The sequence below is a fragment of the Marmota monax genome, unplaced genomic scaffold (assembly GCF_021218885.2).
Source record: "Marmota monax isolate L192 unplaced genomic scaffold, Marmota_monax_Labrador192_F-V1.1 WCK01_AAM20220418_F8-fsc00166, whole genome shotgun sequence".
In the NCBI taxonomy this organism is placed as follows: Eukaryota; Metazoa; Chordata; class Mammalia; order Rodentia; family Sciuridae; genus Marmota; species Marmota monax.
Window position 1 is genome coordinate 1,633,877 of NW_026693344.1, and position 17,366 is coordinate 1,651,242.

The following is a 17,366-nucleotide window of genomic DNA, read 5'->3' on the forward strand; positions in this document are numbered from 1 at the left end:
GATTTGTCGCTGATATACAGGAATGCCTTTGATTTGTGTGTGTTGATTTTATATCCTGCCACTTTGCTGAATTCATTTATTAACTCTAGTAGTTTCTTTGTAGACCTTTTTGGGTCTGTTAGATATAGTATCATATCATCCACAAATAGTGATAATTTAAATTCTTCTTTTCCTATTTTTATGCCTTTTGTTTCTTTTGTCTGTCTAATTGCTCTGGCTAGTATTTCAAGAACTAAATTGAATAGAAGTGGTGAGAGAGGACATCCCTGTCTTGTTCCAGATTTTAGAGGGAATGCCTTCAGTTTTTCTCCATTCAGAATGATGCTAGCCTGAGGCTTAGCATATATAGTTTTTATGATGTTGAGGTAAGTTCCTGTTATCCCTAGTTTTGCTAGTGTTTTGAACATAAAGGGATGTTGTACTTTGTCGAATGCTTTTTCTGCATCTATCGAGATGATCATGTGGTTCTTATCGTTAAGTCTATGGATGTGGTGAATAACATTTATTGATTTCCGTATATTGAACCAGCCTTGCATCCCAGGGATGAATCCTACTTGATCATGGTGCACAATTTTTTTGATATGCTTTTGTATTCGATTAGCCAGGATTTTATTCAGGATTTTTGCATCTAAGTTCATTAGAGATATTGGTCTGTAGTTTTCTTTCTTTGAAGTGTCTTTGTCTGGTTTCGGGATCAGGGTGATGTTGGCCTCATATAATGAATTTCGAAGATCTCCTTCTTTTTCTATTTCTTGAAATAGCTTGAAAAGTATTCGTATTAATTCTTCTTTGAAGGTTTTGTAAAACTCCGCTGTATATCCATCCGGTCCAGGACTTTTCTTGGTTGGTAGTCTTTTGATGGCTTCTTCTATTTCCTCCTTTGTTATTGGTCTGTTTAAATTGTGTGTATCTTCCTGACTCAATCTGGGCAAATCATATGACTTAAGAAATTTATCGATATCTTCACTATCTTCTATTTTATTGGAATATAGGGTTTCAAAATAATTTCTAATTATCTTCTGTATTTCTGTAGTGTCCATTGTGATATTGCCTTTTTCATCCCATTTGTTAGTAATTTGAGTTCTCTCTCTTCTTCTCTTCATTAGCATGGCTAAGGGTCTGTCAATCTTATTTATTTTTTTGAAGAACCAACTTTTAGTTTTATCATTTTTTTTGTTTCAATTTCATTGATTTCCGCTCTGATTTTAATTATTTCTTGCCTTCTGCTACATTTGCTGTTGTTTTGCTCTTCCTTTTCTAGGGCTTTGAGATGAAGTGTGAGTTCATTTATTTGTTCGTTTTTTCATTTATTGAGGAATGAACTCCAGGCAACGAATTTCCCTCTTAAAACTGCTTTCATTGTGTCCCATAGATTCCGATATGTTGTGTCTGTATTTTCATTTATCTCTAAGAATTTTTTGATTTCCTCCTTTATGTCTTCTGTAACCCATTGATCATTCAGTAACATATTGTTCATTTTCCAGGTGATGCAGGATTTTTCCTTCCTTCTTTTATCATTGATTTCCAGTTTCATTCCATTATGATCAGATAAGATGTATGGTATTATCTCCACACCTTTATATTTACTAAGAGTTGCCCTATGGCATAATATATGGTCTATCTTTGAGAAGGATGCATATGCTACTGAGAAGAACGTGTATCTACTTGATGATGGTTGATATATTCTATATATGTTGGTTAAGTGTAGGTTATTGATTGTGTTATTGAGTTCTATAGTTTCTTTATTCAGCTTTTGTCTGGTGGATCTGTCCAATGGAGAGAGTGGTGTGTTGAAGTCACCCATAATTATTGTGTTGTGGTCTATTTGACTCTTGAACTTGAGGAGAGTTTGTTTTATGAACGTTGCAGCACCATTGTTTGGTGCATACATATTGATAATTGTTATGTCTTGTTGGTGGATGGTTCCTTTGAATAGTATATAGTGTCCTTCTTTATCCCTTTTGATTAACTTAGGTTTGAAGTTGATTTTATTCGATATGAGTATGGCCACTCCTGCTTGCTTCCGAGGACCATGTGAGTGGTATGATTTTTCCCAACCTTTCACTTTCAACCTGTGTATGTCTTTTCCTATCATATGAGTCTCCTGAAGGCAGCATATTGTTGGATTTGGTTTTTTTAATCCAGGTTACTAGCCTTTGTCTCTTGATTGGTGAATTTAAGCCATTAACGTTTAAGGTTACTATTGATATATTGTTTGTACTTCCAGTCATGCTTATCTATTTATTTATTTTAATATGGCTCGTTTTTCCTTTTTGGTTATTTTTTTTCTTCCCTTTACTGAGTTACCTCCCACTGTTAGTTTGGGGTGCTGTTTTTCAATTCCTCTTCTTGTAGTGTTTTGCTCAAAATGCCTTGCAGTGCTGGTTTTCTGGCTGCAAATTCTTTTAACTTTTGTTTATCATGAAATATTTTAATTTCATTGTCAAATCTGAAGCTTAATTTTGCTGGATACAGTATTCTTGGTTGGAATCCATTATTTTTCAGCGTTTGAAATACATTGTTCCAGGATCTTCTTGCTTTCAACGTCTGTGATGAAAAATCAGTCGTTAACCTAATTGGTTTACCCCTGAATGTAATCTGCCTTCTTTCTCTCATAGCTTTTAATATTCTCTCCTTGTTCTGTATGTTGGATATCTTCATAATTATGTGTCTTGGAGTGGGTCTATTACGGTTTTGTATATTTGGGGTACTGTAGGCTTCCAGGATTTGGCAATCCATTCCATCTTTCATATCTGGGAAGTTTTCTAGGATTTTTCATTCAATAGATTGTTCATTCCTTTGGTTTGAACCTCTATACCTTCTTCTATCCCAATGACTCTCAAGTTTGGTTTTTTTATGACATCCCATATCTCTTGGATAGCTTGCTGGTGATTTCTTAGCATCCTTTCTGTGTTGACTATATTCTTTTCAAGTTGATAAACTTTGTCTTCATTATCTGATGTTCTGACTTCTATTTGATCTAGTCTATTTCTAATATTCTCGTTTGAGTTTTTAATTTGGTTATGGTTTCCTGCATTTCTAGGATTACTGTTTGATTTTTTTTTTAAATCTCTATCTCCTGGTAGATCTCGTTCTTTGCCATTTGAATTTGCCTATTTAATTCATTTTCAAAGTATACTTTCATTGTTTGGACTTGCTGTCTAATGTCTTCTCTAAGATTCCATTCCATCTGAGTTAGGTATGCCTTGAGTTCTTTCTCTGTCCATTTTTCTGATGCCTCTAGGTTCTCCTGTGAGTTTAAGTTGTCCTGCATTGTTTGTAATCCTTTTTTCCCTTGTTTTTTCATGGTGCTCATGTTACTTTCCAACTCTGTTTGACTGCTGTGTTTCTGTTTTCTTCTTTAAATTTGTTTTGGTTTTTATAGTTCCAATATCTCTCCTTTGTGTTGGGAAACAATGTTTAGAGATGTTGGATTTAATTGTGATTTAAGGTAAATTCATTATTTCCATTAAAGGCCTACAGAATTTGATGTCATGTATAGAATTGAGGTTTGAACTTAGGATTTTATGTTGAGGTCGGGCGATTTGATGGTATGGAGGTTAGTATATGTTAGCTTCTTTAGGGGGTTGCTCAAATGCAGGCGGATATTAACAAGAGAATAGACAGGAGTACTTGGGAGTAGTTAAGGTCTTAGGTGGACTATGGACCGATTCGTAGTATTCATCTATTTGCATTTAGTAAGTTGTATGTAATCTGGGTGGTCATGCTTAAGAGGTAAGATGGGGAAAAGGTAAGGAAGCAAACCAAGAAAGCTAGAGGGAGAGAGAAAAGAAAGAGAAAAGAATAGAAAAGAAAAAGAAATGATAATAAAAAATAATAATAAAATGCAGTAAAATAAAAATTACATTTAAAAAATAATAATATAATTATAGAAAAGAAAAAAATTAAAATTAAAAAATTTTAAAAAAAAATTAAAAAAGAAAAAAGGGACACTGTTAGGCTTCTATTTTGTTCGCTTCCAGTAGGTGGTGCTGTGCCTTCAGGGCCAAGATTTTGCCCTCCGGCTGTAGGAAACAATCCGTGTGATGCCGCTCCCTACTCCCCCCCTGGTGTCTCTCAAAACCTGTTAGCTTAGTTTTTTTCCTGGTTTCTAGTCCTCTGGCTTCTCCTGTCAGCCACGCCTTTCCCAGTGTGATACCTCTCGGCAGTTCAAGCTACACTCTGAGCCTGCAGTTTCCTGGATGTGTAGCGTGGCTATTGGAAACCGGCCCCTATTGTTTTGATTCCCTCTGCTAGCCCCTCCTCCGAGAGCTGGCGCTGCGGGTTTCATTTTCACCGCTGGTGGGAGGGGGGAGTTGGAGGTCAGGTGCCTTTACCTTTCCCCACGCATCTATTCATGTTCACTCTGTTAATCACGCCCCCGGAAAGCCAGGGAGAGATTTTATGTGATTTCCCCACTGTATGGGAGATGGTCTAAGTGACACAGACCTCTTCTATCGCTGAATGAGCTGCAATCTGTCGAAAACTGGCGATGGTGACGTCAGCTCTCCAAGATGGTGGCCTCTGGCTTCCTCGGTGGGCTGCCCGGTGTGGAGGACAGAACTGGACCGCTTCCTTCCCCCATCTCAAACCCAGAACTCAGCCCGGAGCATAGTGAGGGCACAGCCAGCAGGAGCCCACAAAATCTGCAGCACCGTTTCTCTGCGTTGCTAGCTCGCCGTTTCTAGGGACGCCGTTTCCCAGCGCGCCGCAGTCTCTAGCAGCGGAGCAGCCCACTGAATAAACAGCTTGAATCTCCGGGCAGACAGTTCACTCGTGGTTGAGCCCCAGTAACTGATCCTCGGGTGATGGAAATGCTTCCTCTAGGTTTCGGTGCACCCCAATTTTGCTGGAAATTCCTAACAAAATAGCTTTTGGCCATTCTAACTCATCATTCACCCGCTCAGTGACGCGGTACATGGGAGTGATGCACTCCATTTGCCGCCATCTCTGATGGGATTATTTTGCTTACATATTTGTCTTGCTCTCAGTGAAGACTAGAGAGCAGCTGCTATGATGGGTAACTTAGTAGCTTTTACTACTGGACATTAGTTTCCTGAGACTTTTAATATTTAGCCTCTCCTCTATTTACCTATTTTCTATAACTCCTCCTCTTGTATCGTCTTCCACTTCCCTGTTGATCTTTTCATGAATGAAATTAGCACCTGCTAATTATCTTTAAGCTTCTAACATTCATCAATACTCTTGGAGTGGCAGGCATTCTCTCCCAGACATTTTCATGATATTAAATTAAAAATCCTGATTTGGTAGAAGTAATTGTGGCATTTGAAAGGAGGTTGGTTCTTTTATTGAGGACTTTTAAGGACTTTTTAATGAAAACCTATTCACACAGTCAAAAAAATAGAGGTACTCTCTTAATTTTCAAATACATGTTCATGGTACAAGGTCATATTAATATGATTTGACCTCAAGAATGTCTTATCCTAGTCTTAGAAAGCTATGTATACAATTACAGAAATAAAAAAAGAAATGTTTTACAATATAAAAGATGAAGTCAGTTCTTGCCCCTTTAGCTGATGAAGGTGTGAAAATGTGCTTTGCACCATAGAAGATAAACAGAATGACTTTCATAACTTCTCTCATATTCTTCTATCTACCATTATTATGTACCATTATTATGTACCTACTATGAAGAGCTTGGAAAAATAATAAATATAATTCTTATTCTTGCTTGTCTTATCCATTCATTTGGTATTTTGGGGTATTATATTTGACCAGTGCTATATTTTAAGAAGTTATATTGTTGCATCTGCCACCCGACCAGCGCTGGCTTCATGAAAGAAGGTTCAATTTATGAGTAATTGCTAGGGAGTTTTAAATTAAAGAGACACAACTCTAATTACCTTTAATATCAGCTCCCGGACAGCTCCTCCTAGCTCCTGCCTCCAGCCACCTAATGCAGTAGTGAGGTTTATAGAAGAGACTAGGGAGAGAGAGAGAACATGCCAGGGAGTGGACTTTTATTGGGGAACAAAAACTTCCAGGGAAAATCCCATCCAAAGGTTAAGGGGGGCAGCATCTCAAGGTCAGGGGCAACGATTGGGTCTTTGGGGCAGTGGCCAGACACACCTCTGCACAGACAAGCCTTCGGACCTGGGAAAGGGTGGGAAAGCTCTAACACAGCTGTGTCTAATCACCTCTCACCCAGCCAGGGAGGTAGCTCAAATCACATGTGAGGATGGCCTCCCACAGTTGCACCTCAGAACTCTTTTTCTGTGAATTATTGAGAAGCCTATACTCTGGATTTCTAGCCTTCAAATTTGTGTGTGCCCCTTCTGAGACAGAAGTTGATAGTGTTATAGAGTATAATACAGCTGCATCCTAAGTTTTCTGGAACTGTATCTAGAAATGAACAAACTTCACACATATAGAGCAAGAATAGTAAGAGTTATAGTGTAGTTAATCTTGAATTGGTCCTCTTGAGCCTGTCAAGATTTGCAAGAAAAATAGGATATGGTTTGTAATTTCATTCCTGGGGTCAACATGAAAAACCCAAAGAGAATCTTGTAGCTTGTAAAGAGACAGTGAGTGGAGTCAGCCCAATGTCACTGATATGGGAAACCAACCAAAGAGATTTGACAGCAATCCATGATTTAAAGAACAGGTTGTGAAAACTCTCACAAATATAACCTGGAAAATGTATCATCAAAAACTGAATTTTTATGCTGGGCATGATGGCTCACATCTGTAATCCTGGTGGCTCAGGAGGCTGAGGCAGGAGGATCATGAGTACAAAACTGCCTCAGCAATGGTGGGGCATTAAAAAACTCAATGAGACCCTGCCTCTAAATAAAATACAAAATTGGGCTGGGGATGTGGCTCAGTGATTGAGGGCCCCTGAGTTCAATCCCTGGTACCCACCCACACCCCCCCCAAAAAAAAAACAAAACAGAATTTTTACTTTGCCCAGTTGTTATGTCTTTGATAATAGTTTACCAATCCCCTGCCCCATCCCCCAGACAACTAACTCTTATAAGAAAAGTGAGCTTTTAAGATTCCTGAGTGCAGTAATTAAGGTGTATGATTATAATTTGGCTTCCTTTGTAGGGATAGATTCCTTCTTAGCTTTCTGATAGAGACTCTGGTGGACATCTTGGATTGTTCAAGGATAGGCATTAGAAAGGTGAACTGGGCAGTATGCTCTGACCTATAGTAATGTAAATAGTAATGGTCCATGATGGAAGGTATATCTGGGATGTATCATCCCGGAAACCAAATATTACAGTGAAGTTTATTTCAAGTATAGAGAATAATTTAAAAATTAGAGGACACAATAAAAACCCAAGAGTTTAAATTCTAGAATGTTTCTGTTAAAAAAAATTCTGTTTAGGCCACTTTAAATTGTTCTGTCAGGAAAAAAGCATTTGACAAAATACAGCATCCTTTCATGTTCACAATACTTGGAAAACTAGGGATAGTAGGAACATACCTCCACATTTTAAAAGCTTTCTATGCTAAAATCCAAGGCCAACATTATTCTAAATGGAGAAAAGTTGGAAGCATTCCCTCTAAAAACTGAAACAAGACAAGAATGCCCTCTATCACCACTTCTATTCAACATAGTCCTGGAAACTCTAGCCAGAGCAATTAGACAAGAGACATTAAAGGGATATAAATAGGAAAAGAAGAACCAAAACTGTCACTATTTTCTGATGACATGATTCTACATTTAGAAGACCCAAAAAATTCCACCAGAAAATTTCCAGAACTCATAAATGAATTCAGCAATGTAGCAGAATATAAAGTCAACATCCATAAATGAAATGTATTCTTATATGTCAGTGATGAATGCACTGAAAGAGAAATTGGGAAAACTACCCCATTAACAATAGCCCAAAAAATAAAATAAAATACATGGGAATCGATCTGACAAAGAGGCGAAAGACCTATACAATGAAAACTACTGAACACTAAAGAAAGAAATTAAAGAAGACCTTAGAAGATGGAAAGATCCTTCATGCTCTTGGATAGGAAGAATTAATATTGTTAAAAGAGCCATACTACCAAGAGTTATACAGATTTAATGCAATTTCTATTAAAATCCTAATCACATTCTTCCTAGGACTAGAAAAAGCAAGCAATCATTAAATTCACGTGGAAAAGAGCTTAAGATTCCTTAAGAGACCAAGAATAGCCAAAGCAATCCTTAACAAGAAGAGTGAAGTAGGACACATTACAATACCACACCTTAAACAATACTACAGAGCCATAGTAACAAAAACAGCATGGTACTGACACCAAAACAGATATGCACACCAAAGGTAACATAAATATAGTTATCTCATACTAGACAAAGGCACCAAAAACATGCATTGGAGAAAAGATAGCCTCTTGAACAAATGGTGCTGGAAAATCGGAAATCCATCTATAGTAGAATAAAATTTAACCTCAATCTCTCACCCTATACCAAACTCAACTCAAAGTGGATCAATGCCCTAGGAATTAGATCACAGACTCTGTGCCTACTAGAAGAAAATGTAGGCCCAGCCCTCCACCATGTCAGCTTAGGAACTGACCTCCTCAATAAGACTCCTAAAGCACAAGAATATAATCAAGATTCAATGAATGGGATGGATTCAAACTACAAATCTTCTCAGCAAAGAAAATAATCAATAAAGTGAAGAGAGAGTGTACAGAATGGGAGAAAATCTTTACCATATTCACCTCAGAGCTTCAATCTCCAGGATATATAAAGAACTCAAAAATTTAACACCCCCCCCCCCAATAACCCAGTCAATAAATGGGCCAAGAAACTGAACAGACACTTCACAGAAGAATAAATAAAATTGATTAACAAATATATGAAAAAAATGTTCAACATCTCTAGCAATTACAGAAATGCAAATCAAAACAACTCTAAGATTTCATTTCACTCCAGTCAGAATGGCAATTATCAAGAATACAAGCAACAATAAATGTTGGCAAGGATGTGAAATTAAAAAGTACACTCATACATTGCTGGTGGGACTGCAAATTGGTGCAACAAATGTGGAAAGCAGTATGGAGATTCCTCCAAGAACTTGAAATGGAACCACCATTGGACCCAGCTATCCCCCTCCTCAGCTTATACCCAGAGGTCTTAAAATCAGTATACTACAGGGACACAGCCACATTAATGTTTAAAGCAGCTCAGTTCACAATAGCCAAACTATGGAACCAACCTAGATGCCCTTCAACAGATAAATGGATAAAGAAAATGTGATCTATATACACAATGAAATATTAGCCTTAAATAACAATGTAATTATGGCATTTTCCAGTAAATGAATGGATCTTGAGAATATCATGGTTAGCGAAATAAAGCCAATCCCCCAAAACCAAAGGCTGAATGTTTCTCTGATATGTGGAAGCTAATTCACAAAAAATGGGATAGGTAAAAATAGAGATACTTTGCATTAGGCAGAGGGGAATGAAGGGAGGGGAAGATGTATACGAGTAGGAATAATAGTAGAGTGAATCGGACATTATTACCATATTTACATATATGATTACATTACCCATACATAATGCACAGTCAGAAGAATGAGAAGTTATATTCCATTTATGTATGATGTGTCAAAATTCATTCCACTGTCATGTATAACTAATTAGAACAAATAAAAAAAATAATAAAAATTGTTCTGTCAGGATGAAAGAAATTGAAAGGATATGGATAGGAAAAGAAGAACTCAAATTATCACCATTTGCAGACTATATGATTCTATACCTAAAAGACCCAAAAGTTCCACCAGAAATCTTCTAGAACTAATAAATGAATTCAGCAAAGTAGCTGGATATAAAATCAACACCCATAAATCAAAGACATTCTGTATATCAGTGACAAATCCTCTGAAAGAGAAACTAGGAAAACCACCCCATTTACAATACCCTAAAAAAAAATCAAACTTGGGAATAAACTTAATGAAAGAGGTGAGAGAACTTTACAATGAAAACTACAATATGCTAAAGAAAGAAATTAAAAAAGACTTTAGAAGATGGAAAGATCTACCTTGTTCTTGGATAGGCAGAATTAATATTGTCAAAATGGCCATACTACCAAAATAACTATGCAGATTCAATGCCATCCCAATCAAAATCCCAATGACATTCCTCATAGAAATAGAAAAAGCAATCATGAAATTCATCCAGATAAATAAGAGACTCAGAATAGCCAAAGCAGTCCTTAGCAAGAAGAGCAAAGCTGGTGGCATTACTATTCCAGACCTTAAACTATACTACAGAGCAATAGTAACAAAAACATCATGGTATTGGCCCCAAAATAAACATTTAGATCAATGGTACAGAACAGAGGACACAGAGTCTAATCAACAAAATTACAGTTATCTTATATTAGACAAAGGTGCCAAAAATGTACATTAGAGGAAATTACACACACACACACATGAAGTGTGAAATGTGATGATTTGAGATATATATATATATATATATATATATACCTGATAGCCTTTTCAACAAACTGTGCTAGGAAAACTGGAAACCATATGTAACAAAATGAAATTAAACCTCTATCTCCTCACCATGCACAAAACTCAACTCAAAGTGGATCAAGGACCTAGGAATTAGACCAGAGACCCTGCAGCTAATAGAAGAAAAAGTAGTCCCAAATCTCCATCATGTTGGATTAGGCCCCAACTTCCTTAATAAGACTCCTATGGTGCAAGAATTAAAATCAAGAATCAATAAATGGGATGGATTCAAACTAAAAAGCTTCTTCTCAGCAAAAAGAAACAATCAGTGAGATGAATAGAGAGCCTATAGAATGGGAACAAATCTTTACCACAAGCAAATCAGATAGAGCACTAATCTCTAGGATATATAAAGCACTCAAAAACCTTAACACCAAAAAAACCTCAGATAACCCAATCAATAAATGGGCCAAGGAACTGAACAGACAATTCTCAGAAGAGGTTCTACAATCAATCAACAAACATAAAAAATATTTAACATCTCTAGCAATTAGAGAAATGCAAATTAAAACTACTCTTAAGATTTTGCCTCACTCCAGTCAGAATGGCAGCTATCAAGAATATAAACAACAATAAGTGTTGGTAAGGATGTGGGGGAAAAGACACACTCATACATTGCTGATGGGACTGCAAATTGGAGCAGCCAATGTGAAAAGCAGTATGAAGATTCCTTAGAAAACTTGGAATAGAACCACCATTTGACTCAGCTATCCCACTCCTCAGTTCATACCCAAAGGACTTAAAATCAGCACACTATAGGGACACAGGCATATTAATGTTTATAGCAGCACAATTCACAATAACTAAATTGTGGAACCAACCTAGATGCCCTTCAGTAGATGAATGGATAGGAAAACTTTGGTGTATATTCATAATGGAACATTACTCTGCATTAAAAGAGAATAAAATCATGGCATTTTCAGGTAAATGGATGGAGTTGGAGAATATAATGCTAAGTGAAGTAAGCCAATCTCGAAAAACCAAAGGTGGAATGTTCTCTTTGATATGACGATGCTGACTCATAATGGTGATGGCAGGGGAGCATGGGAGGAATGGAGGAACTTTAGATAGGGCAAAGGGGAGGGAGGAGAAAGGAGAGGGCAAAGAGGTAGGAAAGACAGTGTAATGAGTTAGACATCATTCCCCTAAGTACATGTATGAAGGACACAAATGGTGTGAGAATACTTTTTATACAACCAGTGACTTGAAATTGTGCTCTATATGTGTAATACAAAATGAATTGCATTCTGCCACCATGTATAACGAATGAGAATAAATAAATAATTTAATAAAGAAAGAAAATTGTTCTGTCAGAACTTTTCTCTTGCCAGTTCCAAGCACCTGATTACAATGGAGACAAAACCAAATAATTTCTTTTTAAAATATTTTTATTTTTTTATTCAGATCTGATTGACAAATACAATTACATACACACACACACATGAAGTGTGAAATGTGATGATTTGATATATATATCTGTGAATGAACTCCATCATCAAATTAATTAATACATCTACCACCTCCCATAGTTATATTTTTGTTTGTTTATGAAAGAATGATTAAAATCTGTTCTCTTAGCAAATTGTAAGTGTACAGGTTTTATTAACTATAACCATAATGTGGTACATTTTATCCTCAAAACTTATTCAATATGTAACTTATGCTAGTACCCTTGGACCCCTATCTCTCCATTTCTTCCACCCTGCAGCTCCTGGCAAATACCATTCTTTTTGCTTATCGCATGAATTCACTGTTTTTTAAAGATTTCCATGTGTAAGTAACATCATACAGTATTTGTCTTTTTCTGTTTGATCTATTTCATTTAGCACAATGCCTATCTAGTTCTTTTATGCTGTTACCAATGGCAGAATTTCCTTCTTTCATGTAGTGGAATAATATTAATAATATTCACACACGCACACACCATTTTCTTATCTATTTAGGCATTCTTGGACATTTTGGTTGATCCTATGTCTTGGCTTTTATGAATAATGCCGTAATAAACAGTGGAGTGCAGAAAACTTCCTTTTCTTTTGCTATACGTCCAGTAGTAGAAATGCTGACTCAAATGATAGCTCTATTTTAATGTTTTGAGGCTTCATGTTGTTTTCCATCACAGTTGTTCTAATGTACATTCTTGTCAATGTTATTCAGAGTTCCTTTTTATCCACATCCTCACCAAACCCTTGTTATCTTCCCTCATTTTTATAAGGGTCATTCTAACAAGTATGAGGTAGTATTTAATCACAGTAGTTCAATTTGTGTTTCTCTAGTGATTAGTGATATTGAACTTTTGTTCAAGTACTTGTTGGTCATCTGCATGTCTTTTTTTTTGAGAAATGTCTGTTCAGATCCTTTGTCCATTTTTCAATTTGGTTATTTGTTTTCTTGCTATTGAGTTGTTTAAGTTTATTAACTGAATAATTTTTTTTCTGGCCTCAATCATTTTCTCTTTGTTTTGTGTCAAATTTCTATATATCCACAGGGATTTGCATCTTAATTGTAGTTTAGTTTCTTATTTTAATTTCTTTTTTTTTATAATCTGATGGATCAATTTTTAGTCCCACTTCCCTTATAGATATTTAAAACCCTGTTTTTTTATGTCTTCCCCCAGTATAGTATTCATAGTATTTTGATCCATTACCTTTATTTAACTCAATCCCTTTTAACCAATTTGGGCTAGTTAGGTTATAATGAAACTCTAATAGGTTAGGATCTAGCACAATAGCTTCTCTTGAGAGTAGGCCTTATTACAAAGAACAGATTGTTTTGGTTATGATATTTACAAATGCCTACGTTCTCCTCCATCTGCTAAAAGCATGAGGGAACTTTATTATTATTATTATTATTATTATTATTATTATTATTATTATTATTATTTGACTTTCAGTCTCAGAACCTGGGAAAGCTCCTGGAGATAAAATTCACAAATGTTAACATCCCCCTGAGATGCAGTTACTTTCAGACTTTTTCACTCTGAGGCTGTAGCAATTTATCAATAACAATTCACATTTTCTTACCCCTACACTGTTTATCACTGAGATTTCTGCTTGTTAGTCTCTGCTTCATTGAATTGTTGATTCTCTGCATTTACTTGCCTCTTTTCAGTTTGGGTGGGGAGCGTGGTTTGATCTGTGATTTCAGTAAACCTATTGATTTTCAGGCTAAGTTTTTTACTGATTAGGATGGAGTAATGGCTTCCAAGCTCCTTCCATGTTGGAGCAGAAACAAAAATACCTCTCTGTTCTTCCCAACTCTGAAGGATATTTTGTTTATTGTAGTATTTTGAATAGGCATATTAATTTTTTTTGTATCAGCATTTAAAGACATTCTGTCTTCTGGTTTCCACAGCTTCAGTGAGAAGTTAGTTATATTTCATTGTTACTACTCTGAAGGTAATGTATTTTTTAACTGCTCTATGGATTATGAAATGCTTAGGAATAGATGATTCTTTTGTTTATATCTTGTTTGGGGTAATTTGAAAAAATCTCAGCCAATATTTATTTAATTCTTCCTCTTGTTTAATCTCAAGTCACCAAATGCTTTAAAGATTGGACTATCTGACAGTATCTAACATCATTTTGGGCTCAATTTTTTTTTTTCAATTCCAAAGTTTGAACATTTTTGGGGGGCTTATATTTGAGTTCACAACTACTGTCATTTTCTGTGTTTCATCTGCTTTTAAAACCATCAAGAATATTTTTAATTTCAAACATTATATTTTCCATTTCTAGAAGGTCTATTTGACTAAAAATATAGTAGTCCTCCTTTTTGTGGTTTTACTTTCTATGGTTTCAGGTACCAGTGGTCATCTGTTGTTCAAAAATATTATTATGGTGCAATAAGGAATTAGCATATTTTAAGAGAAAGTGAGAGACCATATAATTTTATTATATTTATTATATTTATTAGAGTATTTTGTTATAATTATTCTATTTTACTATTATTTATTATTGTTAACTCATTACTGTGCCTAATTTATAAATTAAATTTGTGTGTGTGTGTGTGTGTGTGTGTACACAGAGAAAGAGAGAGGACATAGTATGGTTTGTATTATCTGTGGTTTCAGACATCCATTGGGGGGGTCTTGGAACATTTTCCTCACACATAAGGCACAGACTACTATAAATACAAATTTTCTGCTGAAATACTATTTTCAGAACATTTTAAACTTATTTTCTTATGCCTTAATTAACATAATAATCATGGTTAAATTCTTTATTAACTCTGTGCATAACTACTACATCTGCTTTCATTACCTATTTTATGTCTTCACTGTTAGTTATGTTTTCCTTTTTTATCCCATAACTAGTAAAATTTTATTGTATGCAGGACATGATGAATGATATGCTATATCCTCTTGGTTCAGTTACTGTCTTAGTCTGTGTTATGTTACTATAACAGAATAACGGAGTAGTTAATAATGAAAAAAAATTGTTGTCTCACAGTTCTGAAGTCTAGGATGTCCAAGATTAAGTCTCTGGCATCTGACAAGGGCCTTCTTGCTCAATGGCAAAGGGCAAAGAGGCAAAAGTGGCCAAACTCATTGTCTTATAATGCTATTAATCTCACCCATGAGGGCAGAATCCTCATGGCCCCATCACATTCAAAGATCCCATCTTCTGATACCACCACAATGGCCACCAAAAATTGACATGAGTTTGGAAGGGGACAGATATTAAATTCTAGCAGTTACCTCATAGAAAAGTTTTGGATTATTTAGCTAGTTGTCTAGGCTCATTTTCAGACTTCTTGGGGTAGATGTAGCTCCCTTCAATTTTTTTTTTTTTTAATTCAAGGGACTACTTACTTTAGGAACCTGCTGCACCCAGACACACTGATTTTTGTCACTTCTGCTCAGCAAGTCTGTCACTCTTTGCTTGTCTCTGGTTTTGCCCTACTACTTTGGAACATGCCCTCAGGATGAAAGTTGGGTTTAGTGTAAGGTTTTCCTTTTCTGTTTTCCTTTTGTCAATGTTCATATCCTGTGATGGCTGCCTTCCAATTTCTGTAAAACAATTGTTTTACAGTTCACATCTGATAGCACACAAAATTCATGTGGTTTCTTTAGTAATTTCTTCTCCTTTTTACTTGACATTTGGTAACTCACCTCATGAAGTTACTTTTCTTTAATTAGTGATGTTAACTGATTTTAACAAATTATTTTAGTAATAATTTGAGTGATAAAACAAGTCTTTTATTTTTCTTTTGGACATGAGCATTGTTTGCCGTTGCAAGGCACCTGAGGTCACTCTGAACTCAGGACCACTGTATACTAATGAAGCTTTCCAGGAACCACCTAGGCAATACAAACTTGGGTTCAGATTGACTTAATGCCTGGTGTACTTCTTATTCAGCTTTACCTTAGTACTGCATAATTGGTTTATCTAGGGATCACATCATTGTCATAGAATGACAAATTTAGAAAAACAAAATGAAATTATTATACATAAGTATAACTTTATAGTTTAAATATTCTTTTTAAAAATTTCTAATCTTGGCAGTTTCTGTGCATTGATTTTTGTTTTCCTCCACAAACTAAGCTCTCAAAATGAAACTTAAAATTCTCTGGGACTGACAAATAACATTAAGGACACAATGTCTCCAGTGCTTTGCTTACCTTTTGAGTTTCTTAATTTTCTTTTCAATTCATATCCTGCTAATTTCTATCTTGTCAGGTTCTTAATGTTTTCAAAAGGGGTGTGTGTGTGTGTGTGTGTGTGTGTATGTGTGTGTGTATGTATGACTGTGGAGTTCATCAATTTTTTTTTTTGTTTTTGTTAGGAGGTATGATGGATCTAATAACTCAGAAATCCAGTGATAGTTTCTACAATTCTTCTTCAAATTGCATAACAGTAATAAGTACATTTGGTACTTAATTAAAATATGATTTGATATATCATTACTTATACTATTTATTAAAATTTGAATTTCCATTTCCTTGAAATAATTTTATTAATTAAAGATTAAACTTATGCTTTTTCTGACTGAACTAAGTATAAAAATGCTTTTTTATCCACCCCTCTCCATCTCGCCCTCAGAGCCGTTTGGATGTGTATTTTTCACAGAACCCAGCAGGAACATCTGTTCAAAATATGCTCCACTGGAGTCAGGTATAACAAAAGGAATAAGGTAACGGATAAGTAAATTATCCTCCTATGATAGAAGGGGATAGACATCATAGGAAAGAAAAGTGTATCTCAGTGTGATTAACTTACACTACTCATGGTTTACTTCATCATTATAGAAATCATGTCACTGCTGTAGAATGACAAATTCATAGGGATAAAATGAAGTTATTACATATTTGTATGAATCTTTATTGTTTATATAATGTATTAACGTCATATCTATTGGATCCTCTAAACTTCAGCAATAACAGAGCAATATAACTATTTCTTACAAATGACAAAATGTTAGTCAGAACAGAAGAATAGGGACCATCTATTCCACACACCTCACTTGACTTGTCCAAGATTCAAAGCTAAGACTAGAACCCAGTTCTCCTGATGCCCAGTCTGAAATGCTTTCTCTAGACTGCACTTTTTTTCTATGTTAAGCTGTAAGCCTTTTGAGGACCATGGGAAAGTTTTGTTCACTTTTGTATTTCCAAGACTAACATTTCTTGGCATATAATAGATATTAAACTAATATTTGTTTAATGACTGATACTGAAAAAGAGAAAAATCAAGTATGAATGTAATCTTAATGTTCAAGCTAGGACAATGCAGTAGAAAGAACATTTTCCTGGGAATAAAAAACCAAACATTAATTTTTTCTTTGAACCTTACTGGGAGGGTAACATTGAATAGTTGTTTTAACCTTTCTGAATAAGTTCCTGATTTTTAAAATGAAATCATTCTTTAACCTAACAAAAAT

At 35.4% G+C, this 17,366-nt stretch overlaps 1 protein-coding gene across 1 annotated transcript in view; it reads left to right on the forward strand.

The window, feature by feature from the left end:
• The window catches only part of Lipj (lipase family member J), a 47,076-nt gene that overhangs the window by 15,425 nt on the left and 14,285 nt on the right, over window positions 1-17,366 (forward strand). Inside the window, 1 exon segment of the mRNA XM_046456801.1 lies at window positions 16,529-16,600. Within this exon segment, the coding sequence (XP_046312757.1) occupies window positions 16,529-16,600 (72 nt within the window).